Here is a 19935-nt window from a genome sequence, read left to right as displayed (position 1 = left end):
AGGCAAGTTCAGCACAGTCAGCAGAGTGAAGGGAGATTGTGAGACAGGCTGCCTGCCAAGACCAGGCCACAAGCAAGTGGTCATGAAGTAGAAAGGGGAATCCTACTGGATCTGTTGTCTTTTTTTGGAGGTGGAGGAGCTTAGATATGGCGAGACGTATACTATAATGTAGAAAGACTAGAAGGAGAATTATTGTGGGTCCAGCCACAGGATTGAACAAATATTGATTTTTAACATGATTCAAATTGCATTCCTGTCAGATGGGATGTCTTTAAAGGTGGAAATCCACAACAAGAGGACTAAACAAGAATGGGCCCTGGTGTGTCCATTCACACTGTACTCCTCCTAATGACAGGGAGGAAACATGCATGAAGCTGCCCTTCTCTCAGGCCTCCCGGCCTTCCACAGCACCCGAAGCCTGCCAACACCCATTAGATATCAGTTGCAGCAGGAAGCTTTCCCGTGCCCTACACTTCTGGCCCCTCCTCCATCTTCCCAAAGCACCTAACACAGACCTCAGGATAGCAGCTACCACGGGGAATTTTCTTGGTTGTGTCTACCTGTCTCAATATACAAGAGTCTCCCAAGGAGCAAGGACTTCAGTTCATTCATCTCTACATCCCCAAGTCCGGACAGTTTTTGGCCTTTACTTGGGTCTAAACAAACATGCACTGGAAGAATGAACTATCTACATCAGGGTGCCCAATCGCCCATGCGCGTGTGTGTGTGTGTTGTGGGGAGCGCGAAGGGCTCCTGAAAGGAAGGACAACAGATGTAAATGATCAATTCTGAGATAGGCCTTAAAAAATGGCAAAGATAGCTCTCCTTACACAACAGTAGTCCTTAACTCTGCACAAAAATTCCCTGCTTTAACAGTGGGATTGGGGGAAGGGTATAGCTCAGTGGGAGGGCACATGCTTAGCATGCACGAGGTACTGGGTTCAATCCCCAGTACCTCCATTAAATAAACCTAATTACCTCTCCTCCTCAAAAATAAAAAAAAATTTTTTTAATTTAAAAGAAGAGTCGACTAGTATCTGATGGCCAAATACTTGCTCTGAATATTATTTGCTTGTTAAGGAGTTGGTTTTCTTCAGAATTTTCATATTTTTTTATTTCAGAAAAATCAAAACTTGATTTTTTTGAACTTCATGTTATCCAATATGGCAAATTTAAGAATGAATTACAGATAGAATATCAGATTTTGAAATATATTTCTACATCAAGGTACATGGTACACTGACTATAAAATTACTGATATTATAATTCATTTTCTTGTATTTAGAAAAGAATGAATAAAATTCAGAAGCACTGGCATAGTGCTCCAGAAAATTAAACAAAAATGCATTTGAAAGCTTATTTGCCAATAGCTCAAAATCCACTTTGACACTATTTTATACATAGGTTTTTAAAAAGTTTAAAAACCAAGTTCAATACATAAAACCTTACTTTTGTACTCACATTGAATTCAATTTCAGAGACGCACCACAATATTTCAATAAAGGTAGCAGTAGGAGCTTGCGGCTTAACTTCGTTTGTTAGGACAGTGAACCAGATATTTAATGCTCATTTATTTAAATTGCTGCTGCATTTGTTGGGCTAGCCCTGCTGTGCTTAAAAGTTATCAGAATGTCTCTTAGCCCAGCTGATCATATGCTAAAACTGGCCACTGGCACCAAATATGATCCAGTATAGACATGAGGGGTTGGTGGCCAATACATCTCCCTTCTCATTTTCAAAAAGGGCTACACTATCAACTCCCAATAGACCTGGAGGCCCCAAATGGCAGGAGATTCCACCTCCAGTGGACCTGGATCTTTATTATACATATTGCAATGTACTAGCCTGGTGAATGGCACACCCACAAGTGCCATGACAGTTCTGAAGCTAACCATGGAAGGTCAAGAGAGAGGGTGGTGGCCCAATTCCTGGGAATCCATCCTCTTTCTCGCTCTCTCTCCTTCTGTGAGGTCTGCATTCTACCTATGAAGTGTCTATCTCCCTTTACTTCTTTAGTTAACTACCCTCCGCAGTGTATATCTCTCTAAATAAATCTCTTACTAGGAAAAAAAAAAGAAAAACAAAAGCCTATGCTAACAAACTAGAACTGATAGTGAGGCAGTGTTGCCCTCCTACATGAAAGGCCTGTAAACAGTAGAAGTAAATGTTAAAAAAAGAAAAAAGTGATTTTAGAAGTTTTTTCTTAAAATAAGGAACTACTTCTCTCATTCACACTCATTCAGTGTAGCTCAATAAGTTTAGTAGCCAAATCTCAAACAGCAGCATTTGCTATTTTATTTAGTTTCTTAATTTATGGATAAACAGAAAGGCAAACTCACTTTTCACCGTGTACCATTCTTTAAACATCTCATTTTTATCTTTCTCCTTCCTCTTCCTTTATTCTGCCATCCTCCACCACTACCTCCCCATCCTCCTCCATTCCCTCACTGTCACCCTCCCTTCCTCATCCTCCTTCCCTCCTAAGTGTTTCATTCTTAAAATGTACCCTCAGCGTTGATCTGAGGTTCAAACCGCTCCATCGTGACAGCTGACAAATCCTCAGGTTCAAGACTCCAAACGCCAACTCCTTCTGCAGCCCCTGCTGCCATGGCAGCTCCCAGGGCAGTTGTTTCTGGCATTGAGGGTTTCACTGAAGGGAGAGAGCTACATCAGTATCTCTGAACTCACATATGCCTAAAAAAACAATTCTTCAGAAGGAAACATTACTCTTGGAATTTAAAGGCATGAAGGCTTACTGACCTACTGGGATATATAGAATGTCTGCTTGGAGCTGCATAAGAATTTTGTTGTTCGTCATTCCTCCGTCTACCTGCAAATGGCTGAGTGGAATTCCACAGTCGCGGTTCATGGCGTCCAAAATCTGAAATTAACCAATGCAATGAACAGAATTAAAGTACTTCATAGTAACATCTCTGAAAACAGCAATCTTCTTTCAAAAATGCTCAAGAGCACCCCAAAGCCTACAGAATAAAAATTTGGATTTCTTATGCTGATCTTCCAAGTCCTCCTTGATCTGGTTACAACCAACGTTTTCTCTCACCATACCTCTCCACTCAGCCCTACATCCAGCCAAGCCAAACAACTCTATTTTGCACCCTGATTTTCTGCCATGATGCCTTTGTTTGCGCTATTATTCCCTTTGGTTAATCTACCATTCAGCATACCCCTAAATGTAAAATGCTTGGTACTTGGCAGCTAACAGGAACTCAGAAGGTAATAACAGCTGGAAAAAGAACAAAAACTTACATTTATTAGATTAATGTTTAGACAGGCTTAATTTTGATTAATTATTACATTTATTGTGCTTTAAATAAATTTCTGGCTTTAATATACAATTTGTTTAAGAGCAATAAAAGTGGATTAAGTACAAGAAAAAGGCCCATATTTATTACCTCTCGGGTCTGGAAACAAACAGCTTCTAACGCAGCAAAAGCAATATGGCATTTATTGGTGAACTGAGTGAGCCCACAGATAATCCTAAAAATACACACAAAGATTCTTAAGATCAGAGTGGAATAAACAAGTCAATTGAAGATGTCCTGAATATGGAAAGGTTGATTTTGGTAGAAAGAAATGTGCAGGGGAGAAAATGGACATTAAATAAACCAAAACTGGACATAAACATTAAATAGCTTGAAAAGTCCTTATAGTCTACAATCCTGCATCCACATATGAAAAAGTTCATGATCCAGCTGCATAGATGATATGTATAGTAATATTTTATTTTATATTGGTATTTTTATAGTATTCATCAGTATTCATCTACACTATGTCCTCTTGATATATAACTTGCTGGTATCTTGAAGGTAAAAGATATTAACACTAACATGAATGTGGATATGGTGGGGGCTTGTTGTCAGATGATTTATAACTTCTTGGAGTGTAAAGGCTCTGAAATTACACTCTCCAAGTAGAAAAGATATCTTCAACACTTAAAAATCATTTGAGGGGGGAGGGTATAGCTCAAGTGGTAGAGCGCATGCTTAGCATGCATGAGGTCCTGGGTTCGATCCCCAGGACCTCCATTAAAAAAAATCATTTGAAAATAGATAGGAAACTGTTACCCAGTAAGTTATTAGCCAATGCTGTAAATAAATCAAGACCAACAAAAGCATACCTTACTTTCAATTCTTACCCTCTGGCACTGGGCTCCCAATAAGGTGCATATAGGCCTGAAAACGCTGGGACGAAATAGCAGCCATAAGAAGTACCTACTTCTTTAGCAAGTTTTTCTAACAAAAACAAACAAACAAAAAAACCCAAGAATCACTCCAATATCTACTTACTTCAGTCAATAAACACACGTGTTTAAAAAATGAGGACAGAGCTTTGGGTTTTCTATTCATTAGTAAAGCAAAATGTTCCTAATTATGACAGGATGCGAGGGGCAACAGAACCAAATTTCCCACATTGAATATCCTCCAGTAAAAATGTACCCCAGTCCCAGAAATAACAAACTGGATTAGTTTTGTTAAGGTATTTTAGCTCCTCTCCACTATTTTGAAGGTTGCTGATTAGTAGATAAAGTAGCCTCCAGTGTGTCCCTAATCAGAAATGTGTTTCTGATTGTCTCACCTTCAGGCAAAATTAAAGACGTAGATGAATGAGCGGGAAGGGGAGTTCAAAATAATTATCCATTGACTGAAAATAGCCATATTAATGCTTAAATTATACATACTGGAGTTTTAATGCTCACTCTAAGAGTTAAAACATTTTCTCATCAGATAAATTTAACTGCAGAGTCTGGCAATCTTTTGTGTTCAGTTTTATACTTGGGTAATTTTTATGCCTTACCTAGCCAGTTTATTAGTAACCACCACTAATTATGTCAGTCCGTTGCTTTATAAATCCTCACAAAACAGTCTTTCATGTATAATTCAAACTCATAATAGGGATCCAAGTAGTTTAATGTCACATATGGGGCAAAGCACAAGTACTAAAAGATTACAAAGGTAAAAATGTTAAAATTTTTCATTATTTAGATTCTAACCCTTTGTTAGAACATACTCACCAATTTCCTCTGAGGTCTTTATAATTCCAAGATTGTCTCTTAGCCAGCGAATAACAGCACCAGCTATAGCTACAGAACCCTACGGAAAAAAGGAATCCGAGAGAGAATATATGTTATCACTATAAAAAGTTTTTATTGATCATATTCTCTGTGTATGACACTACCAGATGGATAAAATTTTAAAATTTGTCAAAAAAAACCCTTCAACTTGGGGACTTCTACAAATATCATAAATTAGGCCTCCTAACAAATAGTTTTATCTAGGTCATTATAGAAACTTGTCATGAGACAGAGAAGCGAGCCCTCAAGCATAACATACCCTTGGACCTGTCCCTGTTGGTGTTCAGCAGTTTGCCTCTTGAACAATTGTTCTATCTGTTAATAAACTACTGAGGTATATTATTACCCAGAATACATTCCCGTCTTATCCACAAAGTTATTGGGAGAAGTCACATTAAGTTTTTTTCAAGCCCATTTCCCATATCCAACAGTATATGAAATCAAGCAACAGCAACAAAATCTTAGCAGAAAAGCTAACTACAAAGTAATTATTCTTAACAACAAGATCACCATGGGATGTGGGGGAGGGGTTGTATGGCTACAGTAATACGGAATAAAACATACAATTTGGAGTCAGATGAACCAGACTTGAGTCTGAGTTCTAGTTTCTAATTGCTATGTGACCTTAGGCAAATTGGTTAGGCTTTCTGAGCCTCCATTTATTCACCTATATCACAGTAGTGACTGTAACAAAGCTTACCTAAACAAACTACCATGAGGCTCAATATGAGTATCTGGGAGGTTCTTATTGAATGTAAATATCAGCATCATCAATTCTTTAAACGTTAAAAAAAAGTATCAGCCAATTCCATTGACTGATGTATGATTAAAAAAATGTAGTATAGCCACACAATGGAAAATTACTTGGCCATGAAAAGGAATGAAATTTTGTTGCAACACAGATGAACTTTGAAAACATTATACTAAGTGAAAGAAGCCAGTCACAAAAGACTATAGATTGTATGACTCCATTTATACCAAATGTCCAGAATAAGCAAATCCATACAGACAAAGAGTAGATCAGTGGTTGCCTAGGGGTGGGATGATGGGATTATTCTTTGGGGTGATAAGAATGTTGTAAAGTTAGATTGTGGTGATAGCTGTACAACTCTGTGAATATACTAAAAAAAAACCATTGAATTATACACTTTAAATGGGCAAATCAATCACGTGACATGAGAATTACATCTTAATAAAGCTGTTTATAAAAAGATCTTGAGGGCAAAGAGTATCAGCACAAACTATTAGGAATTCCAAAAAAAGGTTTTTGGTTCTGATGTTTCTTTCATAGAGATTATTAATGTAAATTACTTCCACAAAGTCACCCCAAACCCAAACCTCAGGTGGTATTAAGTGTAGGAAGCAGAATGCTTCTTATATGTTGCCTGCCTCTCTGTCCCCAATTCCATTCATTGAATTACAAATGGGTGCTACTTCCTGCTGTCAGTTTTCATGACGTAAACAAACTAGATGCTGAGTATGTTGATACTGTCTACCATTCACAGCTGCTCTGAAAATAAGTCAATATATGCTACTGCAAAGCTGGCAGAACAATACAGTTGTTCTTTTTATACAGTGGCTTTTCAGCTATAAAAAGTTATTTGAGGAACAGATTTGACATTGCTGTGTGAATATAACCAGGCTTTAAAAATGGGACAAAGATAATTCAGCAAATTCCTGACAAGGAATTCCAACCCAATGCTTCCTCCCAAAAAGGAAGTTCTTAATACACTTCCTAACTTTGATATATTAAATATTTACGTACATAATGGGATCATGAGGGAGAACTAAGTAAACTTTTTGCCTACGGAGATAACAATTCAACTCTTAAACATTATTTGGAAGCAAAAAATTCAGAGACAGTAGTTGCCAAAGATTGCTAAATATGTAAGATATTCTAGACCCAGTGGTGTTTAACAGAAATATGTGAGCCACATATGTAATTTAAATTTTCTAGTTACCATATTAAAAAAAGGTTAGATTAATTGTAATATATTTTGCTTAACCCAATATATTGAAAATATTATGACTGCAATGTGATCAATATAAAAATGAAGATTATATATATAATAATAGAGAGTATATGTGTATATATACATATATTCTACTAGGTCTTTGAAATTGGGTATATATTTTACACTTACAGCACATCTCAATCCAGCCTAGCCATATTTCAAGTGCTCAACAGTCACATTTGGCTAGTGGCTACCATATTATTTTGGATAACACAGTTCTAGATATAACTGGAAAAACAGATATCCTTTATTCTTATACTCTCAAAAAGACACTGGTCCTACACGGCATCTAACCAGGAATGTGTATATGTTCAATAGTTTTAGGTGAGTAAATTGTGAATTTTAAAAAGCCATTGGAAAAAAAAGCCACTGAGCTAGAAGTCCAGTAGAGCGGTCCTGTGGCTATCAGCTAGAAAAACTTTATATTTAGGGGAACAAAATGCTGGTGTACGTCATTTCCACTGAAAAGGCCAGGATGTTACATGCTTAAACTTTTTTTTGAGCGGAAGCAATTTGATTTCAGAAAAAGGAAAATCAGGGTTTTCATTAAAAGTAACTGGCTGAGAACCAAAAGGCATTATTTAGATTAAAACAAAAGGGGAAAAACACAAAGCCACTGTCAAGGTTCCAGAAGAAACTTATATTTAAGTTTGGCCATCAGGAGTATACAGGAGTGTTTTGTTGTTGAATGAATAGATTCAACATTAAAAAATTAAGGGTAATTAAAAACACTCATCTGAAAGAAGTATATAATTTTGGCATCAGGATATAATACTTGGTATAGCCTTTAAAAAATTAATAAAAATAAGAGAAACCTCCAAATTCACAAAAGATGTAGTCTTCTGAATCCAGAGGCAGGACATAAAGTGGAAGATGATACAATGCTTTGAAGATGGGCAGGAAAAAGAGTACAGGAATGGAAACCTAAAATGATAGATAGAAGATGACTGTCTACTTGCTATCAAATAAGCTGCTGTCATTTATATCCTAAAAAGAAAGATTCAGTACTTTAGCTCATCATCTACAAATATGAATCAACCCTTATTCAAAGTCACGATCTTCTGGGAAAGTTACACAGAAGCCTCGTAGTTGTTCTCTAACAAAGACATAATAGAAATGAGAGGGTAAAAAGAAGTAAGTTCAGTGATAACAGGACAAGAGAAATAAATTATTCAAAACTTGGACAGATAGCCTGGAGAGTGAAAGGCTAAGAAACAGGCTATGCAAAGATTAGATTAAAAAATAATCAAGTAGATCGGATGTGATGTCATAGCTGGCAAACATACTTTTCCCAAAAAGCTCCTTGACATGAATGCCACTACCATGCACAGTATCTGTATAAAGCAGATATTTCAGGATGCAGGGGAATCATATCTTACAAGGCTGTTATGGTTAAAATCAGTAATTGTCGAGAAAAATTACATAAAATTAATGTTATCCTTCAACTGCTTAAAATCAAACATTAGGCACAGTAAACATAGTTTTGTGTATGTTAAAGCAGTATCACTACATATATAATTTATACTGTACTTAATTTGTATAAGATTACAAATGCAAAATCTAACTCTATAGCATTTTTAATTGCATAGAATGAGAACAGGAGCATAGTGCTGAACTGGGGAAGCATTATTTTTGAAATGTAATCTGTATCATTAATACTTCAGTAACAAGTTAGGGAATTAAAATTAAAAGCACTTATTGCTCAGAAAGTATACTTTCCAAGAAAGTACATTACAAAAGTCCATAAATATATATACTGCGGCAGACAGATCCTTAATTAAGGTGGCCTCCATGATCCTTGCCTCCTGCTGTGCATCCTCTTCTGAGATCCCTTCTCCATGAGCGACATGAGATCTCTGACTTGCTTCTAACCAGTAGGTCATGTCAAAGGACAAGATGTATGTGATGATGTATATATGATTACATTGCATAAGATTATTGCACCTGTTTCCTGGACTCTCTCCCTCCCTTGCTGGCTTTAAAGAAACAAAGGGCCATGTTAGCAGTCATCACATGGGAAGGAACTGCAGGTGGCCTCTAGGAACTGAGGGCAGCCTCTGGCTGACTGGTGGCAAGAAACTGAAACCCTCAGTCCTACAACCACAAGGAACTAAATTTGGTCAATAATCTAAATGAGCCTAGAAGCAGATGGAGCCTCAGAGGAGACTGCAGCCTTGTGAGACCATGAGGACAGGAATCAGCTAAGCTTTGTCTGGACTCCTGATCCATGGAAACAGTGAGATAGTAAATGGGTGTGGTTTTAATCTGCTTACATTTGTGGTAATATTGTTATGCAAAAACAATTAATTAATAAATCAGGCTTATACCTCAAATGGAATATCTGCCTCAAAAGGAATGAAAAACTCAAAAAAGAAAATATTAACACTATAATCATAAATCACACCAAGTAAGAGATGGAATAAAGAACATTTAAAGATACAAGGAACCATGTGACAATGAATATATATATGTTCATGTATAACTGAAAAATTGTGCTCTACACTGGAATTTGACACAACATTGTAAAATGACTATAACTCAATAAAAATAGGTTAAAAAAAAGATACAAGGAACCTTCTTTGAAGTGCATATTTAAATAGACAAAAATGGCATCACATAGTATTTGGTATGTAAACAATATTCATTATTGAGTGTCTACTGCATGTCAGCCTCTGGGATGGAGTGGTGAACAAGACAGACAAGTACCCTGGCTTAGGGTACTTCATCCTAGTGAGAGAATACAGAACATGGAATTCTCAAATCCAGAGTAAGCTCAAGTTCATAATCATATTAAAGGCCCCCAAGAGAGTTTTGTTTTGTGAAATAATATTTAGAAAAAGAAGATGACCAAGGAAACGGAGAAGCACAGCTTGGTGAAGATAGTACACAGATATCAGAGCGAAGGCAGAAGTACTCAACCACTATTTTGTTTCAGCATCTTCCACTCCTAAGAAACATTTTCCAACTAGAAAGAGTGGGACAAATTTAAGCAGTTTAATATGAGTTTAAAGTTTCAAAACAATGGAAAGATCATGTGTCCCAGTTCCTTTTCACTGATAATGAAAACAGGGACCTAGAGTTGTTTAAATGTCAGGTATAGATGAATCACATGCTGGAGGAAGGGAGAGGAAAAAAGAATTTTCTTGGTGATGAAAAAGAGGTAAATATCGTATCAGCAGAGGTGGTGAGTCTGCATTTTAAAAATCATCTGTGTTCCTAAGAGAGGGTAACAGGCAAAAGGTAAAAAGAGAAAACCAAAACAACACAGGCTAACTCAAACAGAGGATAGTGTCGATGTGGACAGAAACAGAAATGCATGACCGAGCAGGATTTGAGGCCACAAGCAGGATGGGTTCTGGTTCACTTTTCTGTATGTGTCAGGGAGCAGGAGTGGTGGCTACGAGCTGACTCCTGCAGAGGAAAAGGGATCCAAAATGTTTTGTGTAGGACAAGGAATAGCATTGGTGCTTGGAGCCAGGGCCAGGGGCTGCTCTCCCGCTCGTGCAGGGGTGCTGGGAAACAAGCGACTGTCCACCTGCTGACTAAGGCTAATGGCTTAGTGGAAGATGACACTGGAAGGGAAAATTTCAAAATGTACGAGGAAATTCATTATTAAGACATCAGGCATGGTGTTGGAAAAATTGGAGAGGTACATGCAAAAGAATCAAACTGGGCTACTTTCTCACACCATATAGAAAAGTAAACTCCAAAATAGATTAAAGACTTAAATGCAAGGCTTGAAATCATCAAACTCCTAGAAGAAAACATAGGCAGTGTGCTCTTTGATACCGGGTCTTAGCAATTTTGGAGATCTGCCCCCTCAGGCAAGAGTAATAAAAGCAAAAATAAACTAAAAAGTGTTTGCACAGTGAAGGAAATTCTCAACAAAAAAGGCAGCCTACTTAATAGGAGAAGATATTTGCAAATGATATATCTGATAAGGGGTTAATATCCAAAATATACAAAGACCTCATATAACTCAACATCAAAACAAACAGCCCAATTAAAATAATGAGCAGAGGACCTAAATAGACATTTTTCCAAAAAAGACATAGACATGGCCAAGAGACATATGAAAATAAGTTCAGCATCGCTAATCATCAGGGAAACGCAAATCAAAACCACAATGAGATACCACCTCACACTTGTCAGAATGGCTATTATCAAAAATACAACAAATAACAAGTGTTGGCAAGGATGTGGAGAAAAGGGAACTTGTGTATGCTGTTGGCAGGAGCATAAATTTGTGCAGCCACTATGGAAAATGGAGGTTCCTAGAAAAATGAAAAATAAATCTACCTACCATACAATCTAGCAAGTCTACTTATGGGTATTTTTTCAAAGAAAACAAAAACACTAATTCAAAAAGATACATGTACTCTTATGTTCATTGCACCACTGTTTATAATAGCCAAGATATGAAAGTAACCTAAGTACCCAATGACAGATGAATGGATAAAATGGATAATTTCAAAATATATAAAATGGAATATTACACAGCCATTAGAATGACATCTTGCTATTTGTGAATACATGGATGGACCTAGAGGGTGTTATGCTAAATGAAATAAGTAAGACAGATAAAGAAAACACAGTATGATTTCACTTATATGTGGAATCTAAAGAAATAAAACAAATGAACAAATACAATAAAAAAGGAAATAGACTCAGAAAAGGAAAACAAATTGGTGGTTGCCAGAAGGGAAAGGGGTAGGGAAATGAGTGAAATAGATGAGGGAGATTAAAAGGTACAAACTTCCAGTTACAAAATAAGTCACAGGGTTGTAACGTACAGCACTAGGAATATAGTCAATATTTTGTAATAATTTTGTATAGTGAACGATACTAACTAGACTTACTGTGGTGATCATTTTCTAATGTATAAAAATATTAAGTCACTATGTTGCATATCTAAAATTAATATAATATTGTAAGTCAATTATACTTCAATTAAAAATTGGTAAAATTAAAAAATACATATATATACTTTTCGGTAAATTAGATATTATTGCAATCGTGCTAGCTTGCAAGCACCATTTTGAATAAAAATGTATGGAAGGGAAAAAATGACGTAAGTCAACAAAATAGCTGGAATAGAATTCATTCCAGTCTGAAAAGTAAGTATTTAAAATATGTATGTGCTAAAAGTATTCAAAGAGATAAATTAAGGTATGATTTCCATGAAAAAAATCACGAATTACAAATCAAAAGAAAAGATGAATAAAACAAAATCAGGTAGATATGAAAAATAATGAATTGCAAATCCTAGAAATGAAATTACTGAGTGAAATTTAAAAATGTAATAGATGGGATAAACTTTAGAATAGACGGAGGAGGGTATAGCTCAAGTGGCAGAGCTCATGCTTAGTGTGCGTGAGGTTCTGGGTTCAATCTCCAGTACCTCCTCTTAAAACAAGTAAGTAAATAAACATAATTACCCACCCCCTCCCCAAAACAAAAACAAAAACAAAACAAAACAAAAAGGATGGACAGCCATGTTAGGTAAATAAGTGTTCCCATACACTGCTGGTGGCATTAACATATGGTAATGAAAAAGAATGAAATAACAGCTATATCTAACAACAGGGATGAATCTCACAAATATAATGTTGAGTGAAAAAGGCCAGATCAAAGATTGCATACTGTATTACTTAGTCTCTCTCTTTTGTATTTTTAATATGTAAAGTATTAAAAACATGCAAAGCTAAACTCTGGTGTTTAGGATTGCACATTAAAGTGTTAAAACTATACAGAAAGTAAGAGCAGGATTATAATAAAGGTCAGGACAGCCATCACCTTAGGCAAAAGGGAGGAGGTTGTGATTGGGAGGGGCACACAGGGCGGGGGGGGGGGGGGTTCCTGGTAGGTTCTGTTAACTGATCTGAGTGAGGTTACATGGGTCTTCCCTTTATAATAATTTATTAAGCTGTACACTGATATTTTATGCATTCTTCTTTATATGCCTTCCATTTCACAATTAAAAAGTTTTCGTTTTAAAGAGAGAATTTGAAAATGTAAGGTAGATACTGAGAACTCACCAGGGATGCAGCACAGAGAAACAAAGAGATTAAAAAATACAAAAGGGCAGTTAAGAGACACGGAGGGTGGGTTGAAAGGTTTCAATACCCATACAATAGCAATTCCAGGAGAGGATGGAGGTAATGGTAGAGAAGCAGTATTTGAAGAGATAATTGTTGAGAATTCTCCAGAACTGAAGACAGACTTGTATCCAAGGACCTAACAGAATAAGTAAAAATAAATCCAAACTCAGGGACTATCACAGTAAAACTATGGAACAGTCAAAGATAAAGATAAGGAGATAATGTTAAAAACTTCCATACAATAAACCTGATTATCTACAAAGGAACCACATTTAGAACAGAGCAACAAAGGTCTCACTAGTATCAAAAAATGGCCACGAGGGATGTAGAAAAAACAACTGAGATTTTATATCCACCCCAGAGAGAGGGCAAAATAAGGACAAACCTATAAAGAATAGGCTTACTATGCCAGACTCCGGCAACTATAAAACACTATCCCTCAGCAAGAAAAACCTGGGGATGAAGACATAAAAGGTATGGGACCAAAGAAATGATACTGGACACAGAAATGGATAAAATATGCCATAAATATGATTTATGATTGACTGAAAACAGTACTAATGATTGTGTTTTACAAAAAGTGTAAATAAAAAAAATTAAATTCAGTAACATGATTGCTGGTGGAGGGGGTAGACGTAAAGCAGAGATCCTCATCATGGTTGGGTGGTTAAACATACTAAACAACCATAAGCCCTCTTAGGAAAGTATATCGTTATAGAATATCTTAAAAATTTAAAGGCACTACCAAAAAATCCCAAACAAAAACCAAAAATTAAAAATGCACTGTTTTTTGCTTCTAAATCAGCAGAAGGAGAATGAAAGACTAAAAACTAAGATGGGCAGGTATAGTTTCCATTTTCAAAAAGTGTAGAAAGTAAAATTTTAATATCTCAGAATGCCAAGCCTAACAACAATCTGTCAAAGAAATGAGTATTAAATATACACTTTTTAAGCACTTACCAAAAAAAGGGGGCAGGGGGTGGGGGAAGAAGCGTGACCAAGTGGAATTTGCATAAACTTACTGAGAAAATGTTGTACCAATACAGCTTTACTCTCAGCACTTTTTTCGATCTTTTTTTTTAATATTTAAAAAATGTTTGTTAACTGAAAAAAAATTAGAAACATCGAAAAGAAAAAAATTCTATCTACTACTGTTAATATAGAACTGTGTGTGTGTGTTGTGGCTGAGTTGCTAGGTTAGAAGGGTGTAACCTATGTGAGATCCAGTGAAAAGAACACTGGACTTGGGAGACTGGAACCCAGAATATTCAGATTTACAAGCAAGGAGATGGCACAGCGGGGTGGCCTAGGCATCTAGACTTTTTATGTCCAATAACCCTAATTTGCATCCAGCATCGGCTACTAACTAGCTGTCAAAAGTCACTTTGATCAAATGACTTCAATTTCACTTGCCTTCGTGTATAAAACAAGGAGATAGCGGGGTGCTGTAAAGCCTGTTATCTAATCTACTGTCCCTCTCCACTTTAAAATTCTATGAAACTAAAAAAAATTTACATGAATTGGAACAAAATCATAAAGCATAGAGGTGTTACCTCTCCAGATGAGACAACACTGCAAGAATAACAGAGTGAAAAAAATTCACAGTGTCAGAATAGGCTGAAATCACTATCGTGAAATTAAACAGAAAGAAACAAAGACCTAAATTTGGATCAATAAAAGGTCATCTGTGCAAATACAAATTGGAGGGGATCTGGCTTGATGATGATTCATTTGGAAAAGAGCTAGATATTTTAATACATGCTCCTGGAACCAATGATATGATGGGGTTATTAGATCTAATCAGTGAACTCTCAGGCTAGAGTGGCAGAAACAGTGTTTATGGTCACAGAGGCACAAATCACACTAAGGGCATACTTCATTTTATTGCACTTCACAGATACTGCTTTTCACTTTTTTTTTTTTTTTAACAAATTGAAGGTTTTGTGGCAACCCTTCATTGAGCAAGTCTATTGGTGCCATTTTCTAACAGCATTTGCTTATTTTGTGTTTCTGTGCCACATTTTGGTCATTCTTGCAATATTTTAAACTCTCATTACTATTATATTTTTTTGTGTGGGGGGGAGGTAATTAGGTTTAATTATTAACTCTTTTTAAAATGGAGGTACTGGGGATTGAACCCAGGACCTTGCCCATGCTAAGCACTACCACTGAGCTATATCCTCCCCACCCCATTATTATTATATTTGTTAAGATGATCTGTGATCAGTGATTTTTGGTGTTTTGGGGTGCCACAAACTGCCTATATAAAACAGTGAACTTAATCTATAAATGCGTGTGTTCTGACTGCTCTACTGACCAAGACTTTCCCCATTTCTCTTCCTCTCCTCGGGTCTCCCTTCTCCCTGAGACAAAACAATACTGAAATGATACTGAAATTAATAACCCTATAATGGCCTCTAAGTGTTCAAGAGTCACATGTCTTTCATTTTAAATGAAAAGCTGGAAATAATTCAGCTTAGTGAGGCAGGTACGTCTAAAGCGGAGAGAGGCTGAAAGCTAGGTCTCTTGTACCAAATGGTTAGCCAACTTGTGAATGCAAAGGAAAAGTTCTTGAAAAAAATTAAAAGTGCTACTCCAGGGAACACTCCAGTAGAACTCCAGTGAATGCTAAAAAAGTGAAACAGCCTTGTTGCTGATATGCAAAAAGTTTGAATGGTCTGAACAAAAGCTTAAACCAGCCACAACAGTTCCTTAAAGCCAGAGCCTAATCCAGAGCAAGGCCCTAACTCCCTTCAATTCTGTGAAGGCTGAGAGAGGTGAGGAAGCTGCAGAAGAAAAGTCTGGGGCTAGCAGAGGTTGGTTGATGAAGTTTAAGGAAAGAAGCATTCTCCATAACATAAAAAGTACAAGGTGAAGCAGCACATGCTGATGTAGAAGCTGCAGCAAGTTTCCTAGAAGATCTAGCTAAATTAATTAATGAAGGTGGCTACACACAGCAGATTTTTGAATGTAGACGAAACAGCCTTCCACTGGAAGAAGATGGCATGTAGGACTTCCATAGCTAGAGAGAAGTCTATGCCTGGCTTCAGAGCTTCAAAGGACAGGCTGACTCCCTTGTTAGAGGTTAATGCAGCTGGTGATTCTAAGTTGAAGCCAATGTTTATTTACCATTCGCAAAATCCTAGGGCCCTTAAGATTTATGCTAAACCTACTCTGCCAGTGCTCTAGAAATGGAACAACAAAGCCTGGAGGACAGCCCATCTGTTTACAGCATGGTTTACTGAATATAAGTCCACTATTGAGACCTACTGCTCAGAAAAAAAGATTCCTTTCAAAATATCACTGCTCATTGACAATGCACCTGGTCACCCAAGAGCTCTGATGGAGACATACAATGAGATTCATGTTGTTTTCATGCTGCTAACGCAACGTACATTATGCAGCCCATGGATCAAGGAGTAATATTGACTTTCAAGTATTATTATTTAAGAAATACATTTTGTAAGGCTATACCTGCCACAGATAGTGATTCCTCTGATGAATCTGGGCAAAGTCAACTGAAAACCTTCTGGAAAGGATTCACCATTCTAGATGTCATTAAGAACATTTGTGATTCATGGGAAGAGGTCAAAATATCATTAATAAAGAGTTTAGAAGAAGTTGATTCCAACCTTCATGGATGACTTTGAGGGGTTCAAGACTTCAGTGGAGGAAGTAACTGCCAATGTGGTGGAAATAGCAAGGGAACTAGAATTAAAAGTGAAGCCTGAAGATGTGACTGAATTGCTGCAATCTCATGATAGAACTTTTTAACAGATGAGGAGTTGCTTCTCATTCTTACAGAGAGCACTGTGACTTTCATTAGCTTTGAATGTTTGTCATATTATCTATAATGAATGAAAAGTACTTACTTCTAATGCATAATATACTGGTTTGTCTCTGCCAAGTTTGTAAGCAACTGTGGTTAGAAGGCCATGTTCAGAAAATACACACTGTAGGAAAGAGAAAAAGGATTCAGCAGTCAGGAAAACAAAAAGAGAGCATAAGAATATTTTTAAAGCAAAAACATAATTCAATAATATTTTTAAAGCAAAAACATAATTCAATAAATATAACAAATTAGAAAATAAATCTTAACAGTCAAAATTACCAGTATTAAGAACAACACATTTAAATAGTACAAAAAGTTTATCCCTTGTTCCAAATTTGATTTGCATTAAGAATCTGACAAGATCCTAGTGCAGATATCCCATCAACACAATTAAAAACATATGTATAAAATTCAGAGAACCATTCAAATTTAGTGGTTTTCATCATTTTTATTGAGTTCTAAATTAAACTGTTAAAAATTAAATAAAAGCTTGTTGACTCAAAATAGCAAATTATGTTCAAGCATTACTTTTATGAAGTTAAAGAAGACTTTCATCAATCTCTTAATTTGAAAAAACCAACCTTACGGCCTGTATTACATAGTAAGAAACAGCCTGTTCCATACCTATAGTTGGGGGAGAGTGAATAGTAGGACAATTTTATTAAAAGTAAATAATACAAATTACTTACAAAAAGTAAATAGTATGAATACAAATTTCAACTGACATTTAACTTAGTATAATAAAAGTAATTATATTAAAGTTTTAGAAAACGTCCCAAAGCTAACAAACATCACATACTCTTTTGGAATAATGTTCAAAGAACAGTCTAGAAGAAAATGTACCTAGTGTGATCCTAATAGAAAAATGCACATATAGTATGTGGTGCTTGGTCATAGCCCAGGGCTATGTTTGTAAAATACCACTAGTTACAACAAATCCTAAATGCAGGCACAGTTACGTTACTACTAATCCACGTGGAGTGAAGCATCATGACTTAAGAGCCATTTGGCAACGGGGCCGGCCAGCCTTGCTCCATCGTTAGTACAGTCATAAGGCAAGAAATGCCACCATCTTCTGGCACACAGAGGCCGTTAGGTCCAGGGTGCAGGAAAGTGGAGCTGGACTTTGGGCACAAGAGAGGCACAGAGGGGAAGGCTATTTCCAGCCTAGCCTTCCCATTCTCTGTGCAGGATGGGGCATTCTAACAGTGGTGGGAGAGTCCCAGCCAGCATGTAACGCAGCTGCCATGGGAAGTGAATTTTTGTGGTAGCCTTATCAGCATCAACTTTGGACTCTGCAAATCTGGTGCTTGGACATGAGAGAGTAGTTTTGACTTGTGCCAGGCAGATAAGTAGCCCAAACTGATACAGTAAGGGTCACATGGCAACAGTTTTCAACTGAGTTGGCTGTGACAGTCACCCTCGGCTCACCACAGCTGCCCTGCCTGAACTCAGGATTCCCTCCCCATGGACCCTGCCACTGTGCCCTGCAACGTTTGGGCAGAGAGGAGAAGGGAGAGGGAGTGCTCAGTCCAAAGGAAGGGGATCCCAGCAGACGCTACGACCAGTCACCGCTAAGTCAACAGACCCGAAGAGCTGTATTTGTCTTGTGGAAGCAAATAGAAACCGAAGGCAATTTTTTCCAGGCACCACTGCTGTGAATAAGAATTAGCCCGATACAGCCTATCTCTTCTGCTTGATTCTGGGCCTGCTTGATGAATAGCCAGCACATTCAGGATGAATATCTAAGTTTTCAAAGACACTAGTTAAAAAACACTAGGTACAGGTAATGACATATTCACGAATTTAAACACATAAATCACTATACCTTATTACTTCCACAATGCTGAAAAAGCTATATATTTTAATATCCTTTAATAGATACTCACAAAAAAGTTAATTATCTGTTCCATGCTTTTCATTTTATTTTTTAAATTAATTTTTTAATGGAGGGCCTGGGGATTGAACCCAGGACTCCTTGCATGCTAAGCATGTGCCCTACCGCTGAGCTATATATCCTCCCCCATGCTTTTAAAAGGAGAAGTCTGAACCCATTTAGTCCCCATACAAACACTCTGTATACTGAACAGTAATGTACATACAAGTTTTAAAGTACAAAATTGACACAAAGGCTCAAGGCACTTAATAAATACGAACTTAAAAACACAAACAAACAAAATTCCCCAAACTTGGCGTGATCCTTTTAAAAGAACAAACTACCTACTTCACACATCGTTCCTGGGTGGTTGCCTTTCTACAAACACAGTGTCTTACTGCCTCTATTTTCTACCTACCTGCATCTCTCTGGACCATTTGCAACCTGGCTTCCATCTTGAGCCTTCTACTAAAGCTTCATTCATTCTTAGAGGTCACCACCGAAGACCTAATTTGTCAGCCTCAGCCTCCATGACTTTTATGGAGTATTTTGCACTGCTGACCAAGCACCCCACCCCCCAAGTATCTCTACCTGGGATCACCACATTAATGACTAAGTACATTCTTATTTGTCTGCATTCTCCATCCCTGTGTTTCTTACTTTTAAAAATATCTCCTCTACCTGTAAATTTTTTCTTGGTATTTTCATCTAGTCCTGTTGCTTCAAAAATCACCTCTAAATCGGGAAATTCAAAACCTCTACTTTTATAATGAACTCATTCCCCATTTCCAAATGTGTATGATAGATATATAACCTATCAGTACCACCGTGTCCCAAATAGAAATTCTTCTACTTGGACGCGTTTCCTACTTTGGCTAAGCCTAACCACGAGGTCCAGGTGACTAGACTTCATACGTGCTTCCTGCCTCCTGTCCCTCTGCAGTGTCATGGACATTCACCCACAGCCTCCCTCTCTCTCCTCACCTTCCTAGTCTTTGTCCTTGTTACTGAGATGGCAT

At 37.1% G+C, this 19935-nt stretch overlaps 1 protein-coding gene across 4 annotated transcripts in view; it reads right to left on the bottom strand.

The window, feature by feature from the left end:
* GK (glycerol kinase) overlaps positions 1-19935 on the bottom strand; it is a 69760-nt gene that overhangs the window by 7685 nt on the left and 42140 nt on the right. For all 4 annotated transcript variants that reach the window (XM_010970225.3, XM_074359824.1, XM_010970257.3 and 1 more), the window contains 7 exons: positions 17622-17664; positions 17081-17161; positions 5033-5111; positions 4157-4253; positions 3414-3498; positions 2761-2881; positions 2507-2650 (listed from right to left, as the gene is read on the bottom strand). In XM_010970225.3, the coding sequence (XP_010968527.1) occupies positions 2507-2650; positions 2761-2881; positions 3414-3498; positions 4157-4253; positions 5033-5111; positions 17081-17161; positions 17622-17664 (650 nt within the window). The remainder of the gene's footprint in view (positions 1-2506; positions 2651-2760; positions 2882-3413; positions 3499-4156; positions 4254-5032; positions 5112-17080; positions 17162-17621; positions 17665-19935) is intronic.

Source organism: Camelus bactrianus, chromosome X (assembly GCF_048773025.1).
Source record: "Camelus bactrianus isolate YW-2024 breed Bactrian camel chromosome X, ASM4877302v1, whole genome shotgun sequence".
NCBI lineage: Eukaryota > Metazoa > Chordata > Mammalia > Artiodactyla > Camelidae > Camelus > Camelus bactrianus.
This window is presented reverse-complemented; position numbering and strand designations above follow the sequence as displayed.